General features: G+C 32.0%; 5 protein-coding genes across 11 annotated transcripts; all 5 read right to left on the reverse strand.

The window, feature by feature from the left end:
• Positions 1-324: 324 nt before the first annotated feature.
• On the reverse strand, positions 325-3,410 carry LOC105569852 (odorant receptor 49a-like). 2 transcript variants are annotated; one of them, XM_012026624.1, is made up of 5 exons: positions 2,365-3,410; positions 2,032-2,131; positions 1,464-1,571; positions 591-746; positions 325-505 (listed from the first exon to the last, which is right to left on the reverse strand). In XM_012026624.1, the coding sequence occupies exons 1-5, from the start codon at positions 3,153-3,155 to the stop codon at positions 455-457; spliced, it is 1,206 nt and encodes a 401-aa protein (XP_011882014.1). In that variant the 5' UTR covers positions 3,156-3,410; the 3' UTR covers positions 325-454. The 2 variants fall into 2 exon arrangements, with proteins under 2 accessions (XP_011882014.1, XP_011882013.1); XM_012026623.1 differs by having other exon boundaries at positions 325-746.
• A 702-nt stretch (positions 3,411-4,112) lies between these two features.
• LOC105569854 lies at positions 4,113-7,248 on the reverse strand. 3 transcript variants are annotated; one of them, XM_012026627.1, is made up of 7 exons: positions 6,949-7,248; positions 5,922-6,830; positions 5,657-5,759; positions 5,452-5,559; positions 4,624-4,779; positions 4,412-4,473; positions 4,113-4,309 (listed from the first exon to the last, which is right to left on the reverse strand). In XM_012026627.1, exons 2-6 carry the CDS (start codon positions 6,695-6,697, stop codon positions 4,423-4,425), a joined length of 1,194 nt encoding a protein of 397 aa, XP_011882017.1. In that variant the 5' UTR covers positions 6,698-6,830; positions 6,949-7,248; the 3' UTR covers positions 4,113-4,309; positions 4,412-4,422. The 3 variants fall into 3 exon arrangements, with proteins under 3 accessions (XP_011882017.1, XP_011882015.1, XP_011882016.1); XM_012026625.1 differs by having other exon boundaries at positions 5,452-5,580; XM_012026626.1 differs by lacking the exon at positions 4,113-4,309 and having other exon boundaries at positions 4,454-4,473; positions 4,588-4,779; positions 5,452-5,580.
• A 2,123-nt stretch (positions 7,249-9,371) lies between these two features.
• On the reverse strand, positions 9,372-11,850 carry LOC105569855. 3 transcript variants are annotated; one of them, XM_012026631.1, is made up of 6 exons: positions 11,465-11,850; positions 10,704-11,382; positions 10,446-10,548; positions 10,226-10,333; positions 9,817-9,972; positions 9,372-9,659 (listed from the first exon to the last, which is right to left on the reverse strand). In XM_012026631.1, exons 2-6 carry the CDS (start codon positions 11,372-11,374, stop codon positions 9,609-9,611), a joined length of 1,089 nt encoding a protein of 362 aa, XP_011882021.1. In that variant the 5' UTR covers positions 11,375-11,382; positions 11,465-11,850; the 3' UTR covers positions 9,372-9,608. The 3 variants fall into 3 exon arrangements, with proteins under 3 accessions (XP_011882021.1, XP_011882020.1, XP_011882018.1); XM_012026630.1 differs by having other exon boundaries at positions 10,704-11,182; positions 11,258-11,850; XM_012026628.1 differs by having other exon boundaries at positions 10,704-11,850.
• A 981-nt stretch (positions 11,851-12,831) lies between these two features.
• Positions 12,832-15,922, reverse strand: LOC105569858. Its single transcript, XM_012026635.1, has 6 exons — positions 15,872-15,922; positions 14,983-15,800; positions 14,488-14,587; positions 13,652-13,759; positions 13,190-13,345; positions 12,832-13,095 (listed from the first exon to the last, which is right to left on the reverse strand). Exons 2-6 carry the CDS (start codon positions 15,756-15,758, stop codon positions 13,045-13,047), a joined length of 1,191 nt encoding a protein of 396 aa, XP_011882025.1. The 5' UTR covers positions 15,759-15,800; positions 15,872-15,922; the 3' UTR covers positions 12,832-13,044.
• Positions 15,923-16,424: 502 nt separating this feature from the next.
• Positions 16,425-20,280, reverse strand: LOC105569857 (odorant receptor 22c-like). 2 transcript variants are annotated; one of them, XM_012026634.1, is made up of 6 exons: positions 20,226-20,280; positions 18,920-19,806; positions 18,564-18,663; positions 18,084-18,191; positions 17,612-17,767; positions 16,425-16,554 (listed from the first exon to the last, which is right to left on the reverse strand). In XM_012026634.1, exons 2-6 carry the CDS (start codon positions 19,681-19,683, stop codon positions 16,441-16,443), a joined length of 1,242 nt encoding a protein of 413 aa, XP_011882024.1. In that variant the 5' UTR covers positions 19,684-19,806; positions 20,226-20,280; the 3' UTR covers positions 16,425-16,440. The 2 variants fall into 2 exon arrangements, with proteins under 2 accessions (XP_011882024.1, XP_011882023.1); XM_012026633.1 differs by lacking the exon at positions 16,425-16,554 and adding an exon at positions 17,118-17,513 and having other exon boundaries at positions 18,920-20,274.
• Positions 20,281-20,683: the final 403 nt, after the last annotated feature.

Raw genomic sequence — 20,683 nt, forward strand, 5'->3', positions numbered from 1 at the left:
GGGTTGGAACAACGGGCCCCAAATCTGGCGATTTTCAAATCCCATAATAATGTTGGTCTCGTTTAATGTTTCTTTCATTTATATATATGTATAATATTGGTATTAATATTTTATCTGTTTCAGTTACTGATCTTTCTTCCAACATATAGCATCATTGACGTTGATTACATAGAGGTCATTTATGTAGTAATTAATATCAAGCATCTTGTCATGAATGGTCGCTATTTTATTATTTTAGGTGCTATTACTATTGCTGTAATTACAAATTGTAATACAACTACTAGCAATTTTTTTAATACCAATAAAATTATTTTAAATATTTCTTTCATTGGTAGAAAGTAACTTTATCCAATTTTATCAAATAAGTTGCCGTCAGAAAATTATGTATTTTCATTATTAGGTTGGAAGTAACAGTTGTAACTGCTGTAGGCAAGACGTCTTCTTCAGTATTTTTTTATTTCATTTTTAAAAATAAAAGGGCGATTGTGTACGATTGATTTAAAATCTGGAAGTACATTTGGAAAATGTGAGATTTTAAATATAATAATATTACTGTGCATAAAAAACTGAGAAATGTGCAAAATTTTTACCGTCATGAATGAAGGCAAGGAGAGATTAAACTTTTCAAATGTCGCAATTTTGCATTCTAAATGGTTAGCCATAATGAGCAGGCTAAATATACGTTTTATTGATGGATGAAGCAGATACCAGTTTTCGTGAAACGCCTTGTCCGTTATTTCCGTACTCTACATTCTCGTAACAAAGCAATATACAACAAAAATACGTGGGTGAGTCAAAAATTATCTGCACTTTTCGTTCTGCAATTTATTTACACAAAAATAGAGGTTTAATATGTACATCATTTTTCAACACAGTCTCCTCCCTTGGCAATGCACTTGGTCTAGCGGTCCACAAGCTTGCGTATACCTTCCGAGAAGATTTTTTTCGGTTGGTCGCAAAGCTACTTTTGCTAAGCATCCTTGAGCGGCCCAAACAGATGAAAGCCGGAGGGAGCAAGATCCGGGCTGTAGGAAGCGGTGCAAAAGTGGCTTTGCGATCAACCGAAAACCTTCTTTTTGGAAGGAATACGCAAGCTTGTGGATCAAGTGCATTGCCAAGGGAGGAGATTATGTTAAAAAATTATGTACACATTGAACCCCTATTTTTGTGTAAATAAATTGTAGATCGAAAAGTGCAGATAATTTTTTACTTACTCTTGTAATATGATCATTACATATCAAACACAATTCACAATTTACAAAAACTATAATGTCTAGCTTTTTTAAACCAATACTTTCATGTTATTATCACTAAAGCGAGAAGACCTGCTTATGATGATATACTATTACGAAGATAACTATTCATAATAATTAATCAGGCAATGTTTTAATTTTATAACTTGTTTCTAATTCATACTAATGAATTAGAAAGAAAATATTGTAAATGTTAAATAAAAAATTTACCGCTTCTAACAATTGCTGCACACAAGAGCACAAAATATATAGTTGCACTATCGCACCTGTCGAATACATGATAATTGAAATCGCTTCCCACAACGTTGTTGACGTTATCTAAAAATAAATCTTAATTAATATATTATAGTCAATATATCCCCTTGCTATAATTTAGTAATTGTGTACGGTTATCAGCACAGATGTTGCGACACTTTTTTTGTTAATGAGTTTACAAACGCGCAATCAAATTCAGGATCCGCGCATGAGCGTGGACAGTGATTTGCATTCCGAATTTAATTGCGCGTTTGTAAACTCATTAACAAAAAAAGTGTCGCAACTTCTGTACTGATGACTGTGCATGTTTTTTATTTGGAACTCATTTTTAGAAGGGAAGAGGGAGAGGGAAGGAGGGGGAGGGAGAGAGAGAGAGGGAGAGCAATTAACAGTAACTAATTATTATTACTTACACTGCTCATTATGTTACTAAGCAATTATAATATAATTAATTTAGAATAACAAATAAAATATTATATACACATATTTTAACGTCACTAGTGTATTAACAAATATTACTTACTGTACTCAACATAATACCGATAAAACAGAATCTAAAGACGCTGTTCACGTGTATTAAACTAAAGTTTAAAGACAGTAATTCTTTTAACAATAAAGTTATCCTGAAAGAAAGCATATAATATATTTATAAAACGCCATAAAATGTACTGATAAATTTAAATATAAGTTTCATAGAAAACAAATAGCAAAAAAGTTTTTTAATATAAAATATAAACAAATAACTCAATAAGCGTTAATTTACCATAATAATTATAGTAAGCATGTTAATTATGTTATGTTCTAAGCATAAGCATTCCTAGAGAGTGTCATACTGATTAAACTTTCAGTTACTTACTGTAGTACATTATTGTGATGTCGGCACAGTGCTCTTATTTCTTTTTCTGTTCCTCGACTTAGTCCAGAAGAATGTTGCGATTGGAATTGATTACCTTCACTTTTGTCTTGAAATAGCCTCGCGATTTTCAACGCTATGTATCTATATTGTGCGGTTAACATCAAGACCAGATGCACCATGTATACATCCACGCTGACTTTCTTTAAAAACAGATATATCGCGGTGATCAGTATGAACAGGCTTCCTAGTAGAAAGATTCGAAGTGAGAATGGCTGCTTGGAGAAAGCAACAGGCATTCTGTAATCCTCGTAACGGAACAGATTCTTCTCGAATATCAAGACTAATGGAATACAGCTCCATACTATTATCGATATCACGCCGGCGGACCAGTAGAAGTTGAGTGGAGTCTTTACCGGCTCCAATGTCGCTGTCACAACATTCCGCATAGTTTCGTCGGCAGAATGCAGAATCTCATTCAGTCTTTGAATTAATTGACAGACCAGATTCTTGCGAGAACGAATTCGCAGGAGCATGAAGGCTAGTTCTGTAAAGACTATGAAAGCGACCATGCCATCTTTTAGAAGCTTTTCTATTGGCACGTAGATGGATCCAGGTACCATCGCGATTGCTAAAATGAATTGCGATAGCCACCCGAAGGCACTGAGTATCTTCCAGAAGAGTGGAAAAGAGGAGTTGCTACTGCGCATCGGTAGCAGATTGCCCGAGAACAAGTTCAGCCGGATATTTAGAGAATTCACGTTTTGGAAGTCCATGCTCACGATATTGTCCATTGGAATTGTGTGAACCTCCGTACCTTATACTCACTTCACTTCACGTGTCTTTCGTATCGCAATATCGCGCGCACGTTTCCCTATTCCTTGCAAGAAAATACGCGGCTCTTCTATCGGAATTCAGGAGTAACTCGCGAATATCGTCGATCTTCGTCGTTTTATTATTCCCTTTGAGTTTATACTCGATACTCGGGCTTGTAAAATAATATACGTCTAAGCTCTTTTCATTATGACTAAAAATGTTTTGTCCTGTAATCAGTGTGCGTCGAAACTTTCGTAGTGTCAATAACGTTTCTGAATAAATGACAATTTGTAGAAGTCGTTATTTATTCTCTGTCGTGAAGAAATGTAGTTTATAAATGTCGCGATATCTCTCGAGAACGGCATTGAATGCACAGGACTACAATCTTCATTATATCTATCACAAGGACATTTATATATATGATCAGTGGCTTCCTTCTATTCGTATTCTACAACGATGATTATCTTATAGTACTCCTTTGCGTGCACGACTATATCGCAGGATTGAAAGGTTGCGAAGAGATCGCAGTGCCTAATGCTGTTTAATGCGCACTTTATCGGGAGACGACAAAATACTTTTCTAAGTTAAATCAGTAGTATCGAACATGTAAATAATATTCTATCACAGGACACGGTAGTGTCTCGCTCCAAGTATAAGGGCAGCTAGAATGCGCGCGCGAAACCGACCTTTTACGCGAGTACGCGAGTTGACGGGCTCTCAGATTTTTGGATCCCGACAACGGCTGATCCTGAACTTGTAAATAGGTTCAATCGATAGCTTGAATCTATTTGCATAATAAAAAAAGGTTTTTATTTTTCTTATTGTGGACATTGCAATGCAAAATCCGAATTGTGAAATTTTGATGTAAGATTTTTTAAGAAACATCGTCGTGTCGTCGACGTCAACGTCAACCAGGCAGGGAAAATCTCCTTTTCACATTTTTGACACAACGTGACGCTCGCGTTACAAGAGCGATCAATAGTGGTACAAATCTTTTTTTAAAAAAAGTTATTTTTTAAGGTGATTACTTTATACCTGAGTAACATATACTGTATATATAATATGTAAATAAGTTTTTAACTTTTATTTAATTATTTTATTAACCTTAATTAAGTTCCGCCGTTCTTTAGAACTGAAATAAGAATTTCATTAATTTGAAATAAGAAATACAAGTGTACTATATTATCAATGTAAATATAAAATATAAAAAATAATAAGAAGAAAACGTATGTACCTCGTAAATTTTTATTTCATTCTTAAAAATAGAAGAGCGAATGAGTACGATTGATTCAAAATCTGTAAGAAAAAACAGATAATTTGGAAAAAGTTAAGTACGAGTAATTAGTATTGGAATTTAAGTAAAAAATTTTTAAAAGATTGAGAAAATTAGTTAGAAAATCGATATTATACCTATATGCTCAATATAAGTAGTACATCAAATCTTACCGCCATGAATGAAGGCAGAGAAAGATTAAACCTGTCAGATACTGAAAGTTTACACTCTAAACTATTAGATATTATCATCATCCTGAACATATGTTTCAATGATGGTCCAAACTGATACCATTTCTCATGGAATGCTTTATCTGTTATCTCTATACTCTAAATTTTATACAATATGTTAAAACGTATAGTCAACTTTATATGATCTATAATTCATATCAGATTTTAAATTGCAATTTGATTTATATATCGGAAAATTTATATATATATATACATTTTATATACGTGTATAATATTTTATGTATGTATGTTGCATTTTGAATCTTCCAATATTTCTTATATGATGTATAAAATTAAAAATAAAGTTATATTTTGAATTCCGACGTGGATTATATAATATACAAGGTGGGCCATTTTAATCAATCCACGCGAATATCTCGAAAAGACGTTTTTCAAAAAATGTTTCGGGCAAAAATTGTAGAATTATATCAAAAGTATGTTGATATTGTTTTGTTGTACATATAGTACATTGTCAAAAGTCAGTTCAAGAGAATACAATTAAACATAACTTATAATTTTATTCTATTTTATTATATATATAATATTTATTACTGATATTCTATTTTCAGAATTCTGCTCAATAAGAAACAGAGAATTAAATTTGAAGAGTAGCTACTCTTTTTCATATAATAATTATTTCAACACTGGATATTGTTTTAATGTCATAAGAAATTAGACATGTATTTAAGACTTTTTCAGGATTGTTACAGAATAATTAAGACATACTGGAAGATAGAAAGGACAGTGCCGATATGTTTCAACAAAGCTTACCGCATCTAGTAATTGATTAACGCACAAGCATAAAATATAAAGCTGTACTAGGCCGCCAGATATATACATGACAACCATAATTCCTTCTAGGGTAGCCTTCGATAATATCTGAATTTTTGACGTACATTGCTATATTATTATAAACTATCTATCTTCAATCGTTTAGAAAGTATTTTTGGTATCATTATTGCCAAATGTTACTCACTGCACCTATCAGCATGACGTCGAGAAAGCAAAAAATGAAAACGTTTGTCATATACATTAGACTCATATTTAAAGACAGCAGTTTCTTTAGCAATAACGTTAACCTGAAAAAAAACTGCATCTTAATGTGATATTAAGTATAAATAAGCATCGCGTAAGATTAAGGAGGAATAATTTTAAAAGACAAGTAACAGTAATTTGGAAAAAAATAGCAAATGGATAAAATAGTTAATCGCAAAATAGGCTAACGCTCACCAATTACTTACTGAACCACAGCATTGTGATGTCGGCATAACGCTTTCATTTTCAGGATTGTCAATGAATCCACCGTAGGATATTCTTCGAATTCATTACACTGATTCGGTGGAGTGTTTTCCCGAAATATTGCTGCGAGCTTCACCGCAATGTAGCGATATTGTGCTGTTACCAGTAACACGAGATTTATCATATAGACATCCAAGGCAACCTTCTTTATAAACATATACACGCTGGCAATAGATGCAATACAATTTCCCAGTAGAAACATCTCAATCGAGAATGGTTGCTTCGAAAGAACTATTGGTAGCCTATAGTCCTCGTAGAGAAAACATTTCTTCTTGAAGATCAACGCGAAAGACATGCAGCACCACACTAGTATGGATACAGTCCCAGCCGTGCAATAAAATTTGAGCGGAATATCTATCGGCTTTAAGGTCGACCTCACAACGATCTTCATTGTCTTGTCTTCAGCGCGCAGTATTTCATTTAGCTGTTGAATCAGTCGAATCACAAGATCTCTATGCACATGCATTTGCCTCAATAAGAAAAACACTTCTATGGTGACGACTATGCCAACCGTTGCGTCCTGCAAAGCTTTGTCTCTTGGCACGAACAAGATTCCGGGAATTACTGCGCTAGTTTGAATTACTTCAATCAACCATATAACAGCGCTATATATTCTCCATGTTACAGGGAACAGAGAATCGTCGCTAGTCATTGGTAACAAGTTGCCTGAGAACTTGTTTAATCGAACGTTCAGGGGATTTACGTTTTCAAAGTCCATGCTTTGAAGAATATTTCTTTGGTGACAAGTGGAAAAATATTGTACAAAGTACAGCTTGCAAAGATGACTTTTTAATATTTCTTTGTTTTAGAAATATGGTGAATAACGTCCTCTTTTTAAGTTGATTTTTTTCCTACGTTAAAACTTAATTGGTTAATTATATCTACGATTTTTTAACGCTGATTCCTTTAATCTTTAGTATAAGGAACTATTTTAAAATGTGTGCTCAGGATATATATACTTGCATTTACCTTTCTTTGACATTTTCATTATCATGCACATTCTATTCCTTCCTTCAGAAGCACACACGGGACTTTCTATCGCTACTTCAAAGTTGGTCGCAACCGACCTTTGGATATTCTATTCCTCTTCAATTTCTATTTCTTTGTAGTTTATATTATAATATGCATTGTCATTATAGGAGAACATAATTTCCCTTTCACCGCAGTTATAAGTTTATTTTATGATGACAGTATGGCAAATTAGCTGTCATCAATAGGAAGCTTTTATAGTCTATTGTATAGAAATGGAGAAGTTTATAATCATCTTGACTATATGTGACAAATTGGAGATGTGTCACGATATCTTCCTTTTGTTTAAGCAGGGGATGGACACGACTTCCAGTTACTTTGTAATTTTTCTGGGGCTATAAAGCGGCGATTATCTTATGGTAGGTACTCCAGGAGGCACTTCGCATGCGGAGGCACTTTATTGTAAGGGAAGAAGCGGAAGAAACCAAACATCTAATGTTGTCTACAGCTTGTGCAAGCTTCTTCAGACAACAACCGAGGATCGATCTACAGTTTGTTATACATATATATTGGACGTGCCAATTTATAAAGCGTCTCGAACTATGTCTATGAATGAAATAACGACCAAAGTGAGTTTTTGTAGAACAAATGTTTTAGAAAAATTAGATGTGGAAAACTTCAATCGATTATTTGTTTTGAATCACTTACTTTTCATTCTTTACACTGCTTAATGTGTGTTACTACGCAAAAATTTTTACATTTTAAATAAATTATTCGATAAATCTAAATTTAATCTTTAAGAAAATTTTAAAATAAGATTCCAATTATTGCATTTTTAATATGCTTTATATAAAATTTTGTGTAAATTGTAATCTCAAACTTAGATTGTATGTTTACGTGAATACACAATGTGCTGAAAAATAGAAGAAGATATACGTACAAAATAAAAAAGTTTAACACACAATATGAAGCGCATAGAAGTATCACTAATGTGGTATTAAAACTTGGCAGCTATAACAAATATATCTGGAAGAACGCAAGGTTTCGGAAATGTCATCACAATTTTTAAAAACGTGAGAAACTGTCAAATCGGGCACTTTTTAATGTAGAAACTTTTCAATTATTTAATGTCTATCAGTAATCGCATTACGCCTATCGTATAATGATCTTTTGATGCTGATGCACGAAACGCTTAATTCCTCTTGCACCCATTTGCCTCAGAGCGATGTTCTCTTCCGAGTTCATCGCGATAGTTCTGCGAATCCCGAAATAAGAGTAAGCTTTGCCGGCACATATCGATACAGCGCGGCAACACATGTCGAGGCTGAGCTTTTTCAGGAATCGGATTATACCGCCTACCGTCAAGTTGATGAGTTCAAGACGTTCGTTGAAAACAGTTGGACTGTGAAGGCGGTTGGTAAATTGTAGTCAATGCAATAAAAAGTATTTCTTTCGAAAGCAAACACGGCTGGCTGTGTGGTCCACAGATATCATGGATATAACTTGGACGGCGCCGTCATTGGTTTCAGAACCGACTCTACGATATTTTGCACGGTCTCACCCGCGCCTTGCAGAATATCGTTCATCTTCTGGATCACTCGCACCGTCATTGTCTTGCAAGTACGTCGCTTAATTATTCAGTGGATTTATGTTTTAAAAGTTCATGCTCTTGATGTTGCTCTCTTGCAGCGAACCGAAATAACTTTGGTAATCGGTAAAAATAAGATACTTTTCGATTGCTCGAGTCTCTAATTTCTGTCTTACCTTTCCTTTACGGAAATGTCCAAGCGTTCTATTAGCATTTCAAAATTGCTGGTCAACGACTGTCTATTCTCACAACTTTATTATTTCCGTAAAACCGTTGTATTGTCTGATTTTTTATTAATATGTTGTGCGTGCCGTGAAGCGGTGGTATTCTGTCCCTTTAGTATGCAGTTACCTTTCTGATCATTGTGTAGGTATATTGAAACTTGGATATTGTCAACAATGTGTACATTTAAAGCGGCTCTGTGTCGGGAAGAAACATTGAAGTTCTTACAAGTTTCACGATACTAAGAAAGGTGTTAAATGTGAGACTATATATCATTTCGTTTATTACAAGGGGAGGATCACCGTCTTCCTGCATATGCACTTTGAAAAGTAATAATTATGTTATGGTACTACTTCTGTATAAGCATGTAGTAGAGCTACTAGTGGCAAAGGGGTTGCGGTGCTAATGCTTTTAAAACGTTCTTCCAAATAGACAGAAAACTGCAGTTTAGTTTACATTAAGCTAATCAGAACGTGTTAATAATGTTCTATGCTACTAAGAACCACGTTTTTATACAGGGTGTACCTAAACTGGCGATAAATATTTTAATGACAAACACTTTGTAACATTTTGAGAAGAAAATTCTAATACGAAAAAGTCGAGGCTATAATAATTTTCAAATGGGAACAGTTTAAACATCTCGAATAGCAAAGCTAGAATTTCGCGCGCTCAGGGATGGCAAAATGGCCAGTGATGAAGTCTTATTTCGTAATGTTTTCTCTTCTAAAACAAGTAGTACAAATATCAACAATACTGATTAGTCATATAATTAAATTTTATTACAAACTAAAGTTGTGTAAAGAATATAAAGATGCAATGTTCGAAACGGAATAAATATCCTCGTCAATGTTCACTTCATTTTTAAAAGCAAAAGAGCAATCGAATATGATTGATTTAAAATCTGAAAAACTTATAAGAATGAAGAAAAAGAAATTTAAAAGTATGCTTAAATAGCTCATTTGTATGTACACAATTGTTCGAAAATTTATGGAAAGTAATTTGGAATGTCAGTATTTAATACAGGTAATAATATTGAATAATGATATTAGTAATCTCACCGATAAAAATGAAGGGAGAGATAGACTAAACTTTTCAGTAATCGAAAATTTACTGTTTAAATTATTGGCCATCATAATCATCCTGAACATATATTTTAGCGATGGTCCAAATTGATACCATTTCTCATGAAATGCTTCATCTGTTACTTCTTTACTCTAAATTTTACAAAAAATAATATTTAAAAGATCACAAATAATTACCAACAACATTTCCTATGCTTATGTGCAATCTTTAGTACCGACAATACTTTGTGTTTATTTTCTCTTAAAGGAATAGTTATTTTTTGTACAGTTAGTTATTATACTTTTAGTGAAACAAAAGCTTCGTCACGCACCAATTAAAAAATGTTCGAATTGTTATAGTAACTGGAACGAAAAGGCGATAAAATTATATTGCAGGAAAATTTACCGCGTCTAATAATTGATGAATGCAGAAGCACATAATATAAAGTTGTATTAAAGTACCACATAAATACATAACAATCACGGGTACTTGCAAGTAAGCCCTTGACACTATCTGAATGTGACACACAAAATACATGATAATTTAATAACATCAAATCCTTGTCTTTGGTCGTTAAAAAAAGTATTTCTAGAATACTTACTGTTATGTATCAGTTTTTACTTACTATATTTACGATAAGAACGTCGATGAAACAGAAAAGAACGATATTATTCAAGTATATATAACTCATATTCAAAGATAGGAATTTTTTTAATGTTAACATCGTGCTGAAAAGAAAGCAATGATTGTCTGATATTAGTAATTAATCAATGAAACTAAAAACTTAATTTCGTATTACGTAATAAATTTCGAAATACGTAATGATTCAGAAAAGTTAGAAAATAAGCGACGTTAATTGTAAAAATTGTGAATGTTTACTTACAGAATTACAGTGTTATAATGTCGACATAACGCCTTCATCTTTTTCTCCGTCAATAGAGAACGCTCCTTCTGGAATTCACAGTTCTCATTCTCTTCTGAAGCATCGTTGCGAAGTATTGTCGCGAGCTTCACTGCAACGTAGCGATACTGCGCCGTCATCAGCATCACGATATTTATCATATAGATGTCTATGGCAACTTTCTTTAGAAACATGTAACCGCTAGAAATACCTTCCATAATATTGCCTAGCACAAAAACATTGGTCGAAAATGGCTGTTTCGAGAAGGCTGCTATCATTGCATAATCTTCGTAGAAGAAATATTTCTTCTTGATAATCAGAAAGAATGGTAAACAGCACCATAGTATTACGGATGCAGTACCACCTATGCTATAAAATTCTAGCGGAATCTCCAATGGTTTCATGGTCGAATTCACAATGCTTTTCATACTCTCGTCCTCAGAGCGCAGAAAGCTGTTGAACTTTTGGATTAATTGACTCGCTAGATCTCTGGAGGCGTACATTCGCGTGAGCAAAATAAATACTTGAATGCTCACCACGAAGCTGACCGTTCCACTATCCTGCAGAGTGTCACTATTTGCCACTGATACATATCCGCAGATTGTTGCGCTGGTTTGAATCAGTTCGATTAGCCATATGACAATGCTATACATTTTCCACACTAAGGGAAACGACGAATTATCGCTAGTCATTGGTAACAAATTGCCTGAGAGTATATTTAATTTTACATTTAGGGGGTTTACATTTTGGAAGTCCATCTTCTTTAGTGTCGCGATAATTTGCTCGCAATAAATTAAAATTATTTTGAAAAGTGTAGCCACGAAATCTTAAGCTTTGATTGCTTGATATTACATTAACTCCTGTTCTGTCACTGCGAATGTTTCTTTTTATAGAGAGGTATAGATCTATTCTGTTCGTATTTCAGAAATGATTACCCCAGTGTCCCTCTATTTTCCATAATTCGCTATTCTGTTTGATGCTTTATTTCTCTAGCTTTTATTAATACATTGTATACAGTCGTACGGCAAGCAGTGACAGTATCTATTCATTTCGTTGTAATTACTTTTATTCTGTGATCAATGTGTAAATGTATCCTATAAAGGAATGTCGTACTGAACCATGCTGTACTCAACGAAGACTTTTTCGGTACTTCGCAAAGTAAATATGATCACTAATTTTCTTGCAATTGTCCCTGTGATATGAAGTGATAATTATCTTATAGAACTATGTTCGCCGCAGAACCGCAAGGGATTCATAGTGCCTAATGCTAACTCTCAGTCGACAGTAAACTGCGGCTTTGTTTGCAGTGAGTAAAATAAGTATTGTAAAAATTTGGATGCTGTACAAATCAAATGCATGGTTATCACAGGATTAAAGTATGTACTAGCCTTTTCTTTCCTGGTTAAAATTATATCACAATAATATATAATTTACAAGTATATTAGACAAGTATAAGAGTCATTTGCCAAGAAAATGTGACTATACACTCTACGTAGTTCTAGTCACGATACGAAATAGCAATTATTTTATATCTTTTGTTTATTCTAGAAATATAGAAGATATTTTAAGATTTTCGAAAGTATACGTACGTGTTGTCGAAGAGGATAAATCAAATATATTGACTGAGATATTGACAATGAGATATGTAGACTAACAAGTAGTCGGAAAATAATGATTAACAAGTAAAAAATAATTAACAGAATACAACAATTAATAATGTTGGAAATATAACAATTTCGTGTTTTTTGTCGTTGATAGACTTTTCAGAAAAATTAGACAAAAATTTATATAAATATCTATATTTTAATACAATTTTGAATACTTGAGTTGTAACTAACTTATCAAGAATGGCACAATCTACCCTAAAAATTGTAAAAATAAGGCAAATGCTAAATGAGGCGTAGCGCGCGTAATGTATTGTTCTAGTTAGGCAAACATGAATATAAACATATATTTTTTCAATACAATTGAATACACGAGTTATATGTGCTAACATCTTTTTTACCAAAGTAAATGGTACAGATATTATAAATATAACAAATTAAATATATAAATTTAGACACTTTATATTTTTTATTTAAAGAATAATAGAAAACAGTGATAGGACACAAAGAGTAAATTTTTGAAAAATATTATAATATTTTTATGTTTTAATAGTAATTCAATACACTGTTATAGCCATAATCTTTAAATTATTATGCAATACAATTTATTTACGTGTTTCTTCTTAAAAATATTTGCTTTAATGTTCTTTGTGTCAAGTAACTATTTATTTTCTATCTACGAAATTTAATATTATTATTACCTGCGGAATATGGTTCTTTTATTTTGCTCTTAAAAATAGGAGAGCGATTGAATATGATTGGTTTATAATCTAAAATACCATTAGAAAATACAATAATAGACTTAAGTATTAATTATTTCAAAACACATGTAACAAGTAGTTATATGTATATAATAAATTTTACCGTCATAAATGAAGGCAAAGATAAATCAAATCTTCCAATCGCTGCAATCCTACATTCTAAGTTATTTGCCATTATCAATAATATAAACGTACGTTGAACTGATGGTTCAAATTCATACCAGCCTTCATTAAATGCTTTATCTGTTACTTCGGTACTCTATAAAAATATAGAATAAGTACATACTAAATCATAGTTATAACTTACATATTTTCTATTTAATCCTATCACAGACATTTAAAATTCATAATTATGTGAAGTATTATATTATATAAGTATACTCAAACAAAATTGTACAAATTAAACTTTTTTAAATTTAATAATAAAGAGAGTATACATATAATTATCAGGCACGTGATTGAAATGGGACACACTACATTTAACACATTAATAATGTCTTCTTTAATAACAATAATATTGTTCATAAAATAAAACTAATTTATATAATGGAGTGATAAATCTTACCGCGTCTAATAATGTTTGAACAGAAGAACATAACAAAAAGAATTGTAGTAGCGAACCAATTGCAAAGAAGACGACTGAAGCTGCTTCTGGAAAAGTCATTGATGGTATCTAAAATAAATAAAACAATTGTTAGAAACTTTCAAGTTTTGTAGAGTCTGACCATAAAGAAGAGTACATTCGGAGTACATCGGTTTTCATTAGCTTTTTGCGTAAATAAAGACGTATAAGCATCAAAGGTGCCTCTAAGACCACCACAATGGAGAGTGTGCCATTCTTTAAAACCTCCGCTAGTGATAGTATAACCCCGGAAATCAATCCAACAAGTGAGTTTGCGATTATTGTAAATAAGCTTCTTTATTACATTTGTGCTTCAGAAACATTTAATAATTTCTAATCGCAATATTGATGTAGTTAGCACTATATTAACGCTTTCTCGAGGGATATAGGAGCATACTTTTTCGATTCCGCATAAAGCGCTTTTTACATATTTTTCTAATTTTCAGAAAAAATAATAACTGAATAAAATTTTATAAATTAATGAAATTAATTTAAAAAATTCAATTTTACACTTTAGCAACTTAAAACTTATTAAATTCTCTTCAAATGAGCTATTAAAATTCTAAATTCTGTCTATAGATTTCCAGCAATTTCACAAAATAAACTTGATATTTCATAATCGAGATTATTCTACTCATTAGAAATCTATTAATAATTTAAAATAAAAGTTGTGATATTAACTTTAAGATACTGTACGACAAATATTAAATTGATCTATATTAAAAAAGAGTTACTGTAACAAATTGTTCTTTTGTAATAATGATGTTATTATTACTCACTGTACTTAAAAAGATACCCAAAAAACAGAAGCGAAACACATTATTAATATGGAGTATACTGAAGTTGATAGATAATAGTTCCTTTACTATACATGATATCCTAAAAAAAAGAACAAAGTGGATAAAATACTGTAAAATAAAGCTACATAGAGTAACAAAAACTTTAATATTCTACCCCTAGTCGCACAGTGCATTAGCTAAACATTGGCTAAACGTTGGTTCAATATAACCAATATTCGACCAATGTTTAGCCAAAGTTTAACTAATGCACTGTGCTACTAGGGATACATAAAGTTAAGAAGATCTGTAGAAAATAGGATTTGTAAAATTTTATTTTCCTTTATATCATCAGTGACTCAAAAGTGTAGTTGTATAATTAAAAGGCAAAACAATACTTTCGGTACCCTTTTAAGTCAAATGAGATACTGGAACGCTAATCTATTTCTCTTCATTATTCCCAATATCTATTTAAATAATCACATTATTATGACTTACTTTAATACAGCATTCTGATGGTGACATAATTCTTTCAATTCTTTTTTCACCGATTGAGCTTTTACAGGAATATGCGTTTCTTCAGATTTGTAATGATAGTCCTGTAGATTCTGAAATAGCATCTTAAGCTTTGTCGCTGTGTATCTATATTGGGCTGTTAACATCAATACCAAATGCATCATGTAAATATCCACACTGAATTTTTTAAGGAACAAATAAATGCCGCCAAGTGCCGCAATAACGGTTGAGGGAATTAAAACGAGGCTGGAGAATGGCTCGGGGCTGAAAGCAGTTGGCAAATTATAATCTGCATAGACAAAGGTGGATTTCTCAAAGACCAACACAAGCGGTTGTAAGTGCCATATCCCGACAGATATCACACTGGTCACACCATATATTACGAACGGCATTGTTATAGGTTTTATTTTCGAGTTTATAATATTCTTCATAGTCTCGTCCGCATTTTGCAAGATATTGTTTATCTTGTGGATTATTTCCTTCATCAGCTTTGTGCGTAAATAAAGACACGTGAGCATAAAAGATGTCTCCATGATCACCACAATGGAGAGAATTCCGTCCTTCAAAATCTTCTCCGCTGGTGATAGTATAAGCCCGGAAATCAACCCAATCATGTAGATCAATTCTATTAACCATACAATGGCACTGTAAATACGATACGTTACTGAAAATTGTGACTTATTGGTCGTTATTGGGAATAAATTCCCTGAGATCTTGTTCACTCGACTGTTTAAAGGATTCACATTTTTGAAATCCATTCCCTTTGTGTCGTGTATTCATGTATGGCAAGTCGGAAATATCTTGGCAAATGCAGAGAAATGTTAGAATTGAAACTTCAGTTGTTCATGCTTTCCCTTTCGGTGATATTTACCTCACGCACTGCCGCTATCACTTCTTCTCTTAGAAGCGAAATGAATGACATTTTCTTTAGTATTTCAAAACTATGGGCAATTATATTTGAAGGAATTTATAATTCCCTTTATTTCTCCCTCTGTAATGAGTAGTCGTATGACAAAGGGTGGCATTTCTTTCCTGTCAATTAATTTCTCTTGTATCTCTACTTTGTAATTATCGTGTGGACATATCGAATATTAAATATTGTCTGACCATATCTATGACAAAGATAATGATTTTGTGAGGGTCTGCAACGTATAATAACAGGAACAAAGAGAATCTCATAAAGATCGCTATACAATTAGCGATAGTTCGTGGAATATAGCCGTGGGGGTCAATTGTGTATCTTAATATAATGAAAATGCTAAAATTAAGCAGTTTGTCTCTTTTTAAAGGGACAGTTTGCATTTTGACTACATTATAAGATACAGGATTGGTTCCCTTTATTTTTGACTCTGTTATTAAGAGTATAAATGATTAAGACCCTCGGAATTTAATTCCTACATTGTCACGACCCTTCATCTCTACATTCTCACAGCCATTATCTTATGTACCGTTAATTGTAGAACTAATGGAACTGAGAGTTGTCGCAGAACTTGATATACTAACTGGTGCTATGGTCTGGTATGGAGAATTGTTGATTGGAGTATTCTCATTTATCTACAATAAAAAGTGTACAAAAAGTGACGTACTAGGAATATTAAGTTATATGAGACCACCTTATTCGCGGTAAAAAATAAACTTATGTTTTTTCATGAAATATGTCCCGTTTTTATGGTAAGTTGAAAGTTTTAAAAAAGTCAAAAAGAGTGTTAGATGTTTCCGCGGCCGTAAAAAGACAAAACGTTGATATTTTTAACTTATTTTTACTACAAAATTACTACAAAATAGTGATATGGGACGTTGCGCCAAAATTAAAGATAAGTTTATACATATTCTAAAATTTAATTCTTTTATCTTATAATATTGAGTAGAATAGTAAAATTTATAATGCAAAAGTTCGTGTTAGTAAATATGAAAAATAAAAAGGCAAAAATTTGATGAAACAACTGAAATTAACAGAAAAAATGATTAATAGAAAATCAAAATTATTGTTCGCAAAATTACTAAACGAGCATGTTTTTATCATCGTTGATAAATTTCTCAGAAGAATTAGACATACATTAATATATAAAGACGTATGTGTATTTTTTAAATACAATTACATATATTTAAGTTATATGTGCTGATACTTTTTGTTAAATTAAAGTAAGTGTCACAGATATTATAAATATTTTAAATCTTTAACTCAGTTATTTGGTTATTTTCTATTGTGAGAATAATAAAAAAGATAGCAATAGGAGACAAAGAACTAGTCTTTTAGCAACATCATGTTTCCATGTATTGTAGTTCATTATTATTTTTACAGTAATTTTTATGTTGTTATGTAAAACAAATTTATTTATGTGCTTAGTCTTTAAAATATTAGTCTCAATTTTCTTTGTCTCACAAGTAACTATCTTCTACCTCACAAGTAACTATCTTCTACCTTACATCATTAAATTTTATTGCGTGCATAATATGATTTTTCATTTTGCTCTTAAAAACAGGAGAGCGATTGAATATGATTGGTTCATGATCTAAAACAGCATTAAGAATACCATGTAAAAGACTTAATCCTAAGATATTAATTACTTTAAAACACATATAAGAAATATACATATATGATAAATTTTACCGTCATAAATGAAGGCAAAGATAAGTTGAATTTTCCAATTGTTGCAATTTTGCATTCAAGATTGTTTGCCAATATCAATAATATAAATGTACGTTTGATTGATGGTCTAAATTGATACCAGCCTTCATCAAATGCTTTATCTGTTACTTCGGTGCTCTATAGTTAGTGCAAAAATAGAACATAATTAATCATAGTTATAAATTACAATTTTTTATTTAATCTTGTTATCAATATTTATAATTCATAATTATCCATTATCTTGATTATTTATACAACAGTTAAATAAAATTGCACAAATTATTTGTTCTTTTTATGGTTAGATTACATTTTCGTATATTTAATGTTTAAATGTGCAACAGTAAACTGAAATAATGATATAAAAATCAAGAAATGAATAATATATCTTCTTTGATATCAATATATTAATTGCAAAGTAAAAGTGATTTATATAATGTAAAATGATAACTCTTACTGCATCCGATAATGTTTGTACAGAAGAACACAACAGAAAGAATTGCGTTAGGGAACCAAGTGCAAATGAGATGACTGAAACTCCTTCTGCAAGAGTCATTGATGGTACCTAAAACACATAAAACATTTGTCAGAAAATTTCAAGTAAAGAATATCTGAGCAAAGCCAACATTTTTACTTTTGTAATTGAAAATTACCGATTTAAATTTTTAATTTAATAAAAATCTAATTCATATAACGTGCAGAAATTATTTAAAAAATTTACTTTCAAATTCCCAGTAGAAATCCATTAATTAAACAATTTTCTTAAATAAACAAGCATAACATTGTATGATTAATCTATATTAATAGATCTGTTAATATAGTAGAATATCTCGAGTTACTAGGAAGAATCAACTTTTTAAAGTTACTAAATTTTTCTTTGAGAGAATAAGATTATAGTTATATATGTGTAATAATAACATCAGTAATTTATACTCACTGAGCTTAGTAAAATACCAATGAAACAGAATCGAAACACGTTGTTGATATAGAGTAGGCTAAAGTTTACCGATAGAAGTTCCTTTAATATAAATGACATGCTGAAAGAAGTGTACAGGGTATACAAAATATTATTTAAAAAATCACGTGTCTAATAAAAACTTTAAGACTCTACTAAACGTTAAAGTTAAGAAGGTTTATAGAAAAAGAAGATTTAAAGATTTTTATATTTCTAAATCAGCGACTCAAATATGTAATCGTGTAATTAATTGGCAAAAATTCCGTTGTTCAATAATTCAAATGCATCTCTATCCATTATTCAATATCTACTTCAGTAATTATATTATTATGACTTACTTTAAAACAGTATTCTGGTGCTGGCATAATTTTCTTAATTCTCTTTCGACCCATTGATTCTCGATAGGGCGATGTTTCTTTTCAGATTCGTCACAATTCTGTAGATCCCGAAATAGTATCGTGAGCTTCACCGCCACGTATCGATATTGCGCCGTTAACATCAACACCAAATGCATCATGTACACGTCCACGCCGAATTTTTTAAGAAACAGATAAACGCTGCCAATTGTCATAATAATTGTCGAAGGAATCAGCACGCGGCTGGAGAACGGCTCAGCGCCGAAAGCGGCTGGCAAATTGTAATCTGTATAGAAAAAGGTGGATTTCTCGAAGACCAATACGATTGGCTGTACGGTCCATATCGTGACAGATATCACACTGGTCACTCCATATATTACAAACGGCATTATTATGGGCTTCAGGGCCGATTTTATGATGTCTTTCATAATCTCGTCCGCATTTTGCAAGATATCATTCATGCCTTGGATTATTTTATCCATCAGCTTCTTGCGTGAATAAAGACGCGTAAGCATGAAAGACGCCTCCACGGTGACCACGATGGCAATAGTGCCGTCCGTTCCATTCGGTGACAAGATAACTCCGGCGATCAACGCGATTGTGTGAATCAATTCTATTAACCACACGGCGATGCTGTAAGTACGACAGATCGCCGAGAACTGCGAATTATTAGCTGCTACCGGTAATAAATTCCCCGAGAGCATGTTCACTCGACTGTTTAAAAGATTTACATTTCTGAAATTCATTCCCTTCTTGTCGTGGTAAACCAGAAATATCTTGGCAAACGCAGCGTGTAAAGATTGAGACTTCAATTGTTCGTGTTCTCTTCCAGTGATATCTGTCTCACGTGCTGCCGCTGTCGTTTCTTTCTTTATAAGTAAAAATGTAATAACTTTTCCTATGGTATTTCAAAATGATACTTAATTCTATGTCAAGGAATTTATAATTTCCTTGACCTCTTCCTGTCTGTTACTAATACATTATGGACAGTCATATGACAAAGGATGGCATTTCTCTTCCTTCATGCCTCTTTCTGCTCTGTGATTATTGTGTGGATATATCGGATATTAAATACTGTAGAATTATTAAATATTGCCTTTGACAAAGATAATGATTTTATGACAGTTTCCATCGTATAATAGTGGGAACAAAGAGACGCTCATAAAGATGCACTATGCACTGAGCGATGGTTTGTCATTTATCAAACCATCTCTGTAGCTCTGTACTTTCAATTGGGCTTATTATTAAGAGCATAAATGATTATTAAGTTCCTCATATAAATCCTTACATTTATCGCGGCAATTATCTTATGTTCCACCAAATGTTGTAGAACCAGTAGAAACGGGAGACGTCACAAAACTTGGTATTATCTGACGCTATCATCTGATACTATCGTTGTTTGGCGTATACACAGTGATCTAAGACATATCACAAGCAACAACAAACAAACTACAAATATTAAGTGATTTTGGTGCTACTTTGTCTAAAGGTACAGTTTATACTGATACATTTTCATTAAATGTTAACCGATTATACGGCAAGTGTTATATTTTAATAAAAAAATGTTCTAGAAATGGTATTAAAAAATATTTTGTGACCTTAATATAACTTAGTTCATGTAACTTATCTCTTAATCAAATTGAATTTAATTCTTCTCCATACTAATATTTTTTGATACCTTTCATATTACGAAGAACAAATTAAACTAGAACAATTTTAGAAATAAAATATAAAATATGCTTTTAT

Source organism: Vollenhovia emeryi, unplaced genomic scaffold (assembly GCF_000949405.1).
Source record: "Vollenhovia emeryi isolate VEMERY1.0 unplaced genomic scaffold, V.emery_V1.0 DF939122.1, whole genome shotgun sequence".
Lineage (NCBI taxonomy): Eukaryota > Metazoa > Arthropoda > Insecta > Hymenoptera > Formicidae > Vollenhovia > Vollenhovia emeryi.

Bases quoted from the DNA above. Each gene is read 5' to 3' on its own strand.
- LOC105569854 (XM_012026625.1), bottom strand. From the start codon at position 6,697: ATGGACTTTGAAAACGTAAATCCCCTGAACGTTCGATTAAACAAGTTC. The intron at 5,581-5,656 runs GTGAGTAACATT...ATAATAATATAG, and splicing joins ACGTCATGCTGATAGGTGCA to CAATGTACGTCAAAAATTCA. The intron at 4,780-5,451 runs GTAAGCTTTGTT...TATAAAATTTAG, and splicing joins TTAATCAATTACTAGATGCG to AGTATAGAGATAACAGATAA.
- LOC105569852 (XM_012026623.1), bottom strand. From the start codon at position 3,155: ATGGACAATATCGTGAGCATGGACTTCCAAAACGTGAATTCTCTAAAT. The intron at 2,132-2,364 runs GTAAGTAACTGA...GCTTTCTTTCAG, and splicing joins CATCACAATAATGTACTACA to GATAACTTTATTGTTAAAAG. The intron at 1,572-2,031 runs GTAAGTAATATT...ATTTATTTTTAG, and splicing joins TCGGTATTATGTTGAGTACA to ATAACGTCAACAACGTTGTG.
- LOC105569857 (XM_012026634.1), bottom strand. From the start codon at position 19,683: ATGAATTTCAGAAATGTAAATCTTTTAAACAGTCGAGTGAACATGCTC. The intron at 18,664-18,919 runs GTAAGTCATAAT...CACTTCTTTCAG, and splicing joins CACCAGAATACTGTTTTAAA to CATGTCATTTATATTAAAGG. The intron at 16,555-17,611 runs GTAAAATTTATC...TTTTTATTGTAG, and splicing joins CTTTGCCTTCATTTATGACG to ATAAATGAGAATACTCCAAT.
- LOC105569855 (XM_012026628.1), bottom strand. From the start codon at position 11,479: ATGGACTTCCAAAATGTAAACCCCCTAAATGTAAAATTAAATATACTC. The intron at 9,973-10,225 runs GTAAATTTTCCT...TGTAAAATTTAG, and splicing joins TTCATCAATTATTAGACGCG to AGTAAAGAAGTAACAGATGA. The intron at 9,660-9,816 runs GTGAGATTACTA...TAAGTTTTTCAG, and splicing joins CTCTCCCTTCATTTTTATCG to ATTTTAAATCAATCATATTC.
- LOC105569858 (XM_012026635.1), bottom strand. From the start codon at position 15,758: ATGGATTTCAAAAATGTGAATCCTTTAAACAGTCGAGTGAACAAGATC. The intron at 13,760-14,487 runs GTGAGTAATAAT...TATTTATTTTAG, and splicing joins TGGGTATCTTTTTAAGTACA to ATACCATCAATGACTTTTCC. The intron at 13,096-13,189 runs GTAAAATTTATT...ATGGTATTTTAG, and splicing joins CTTTGCCTTCATTTATGACG to ATTATAAACCAATCATATTC.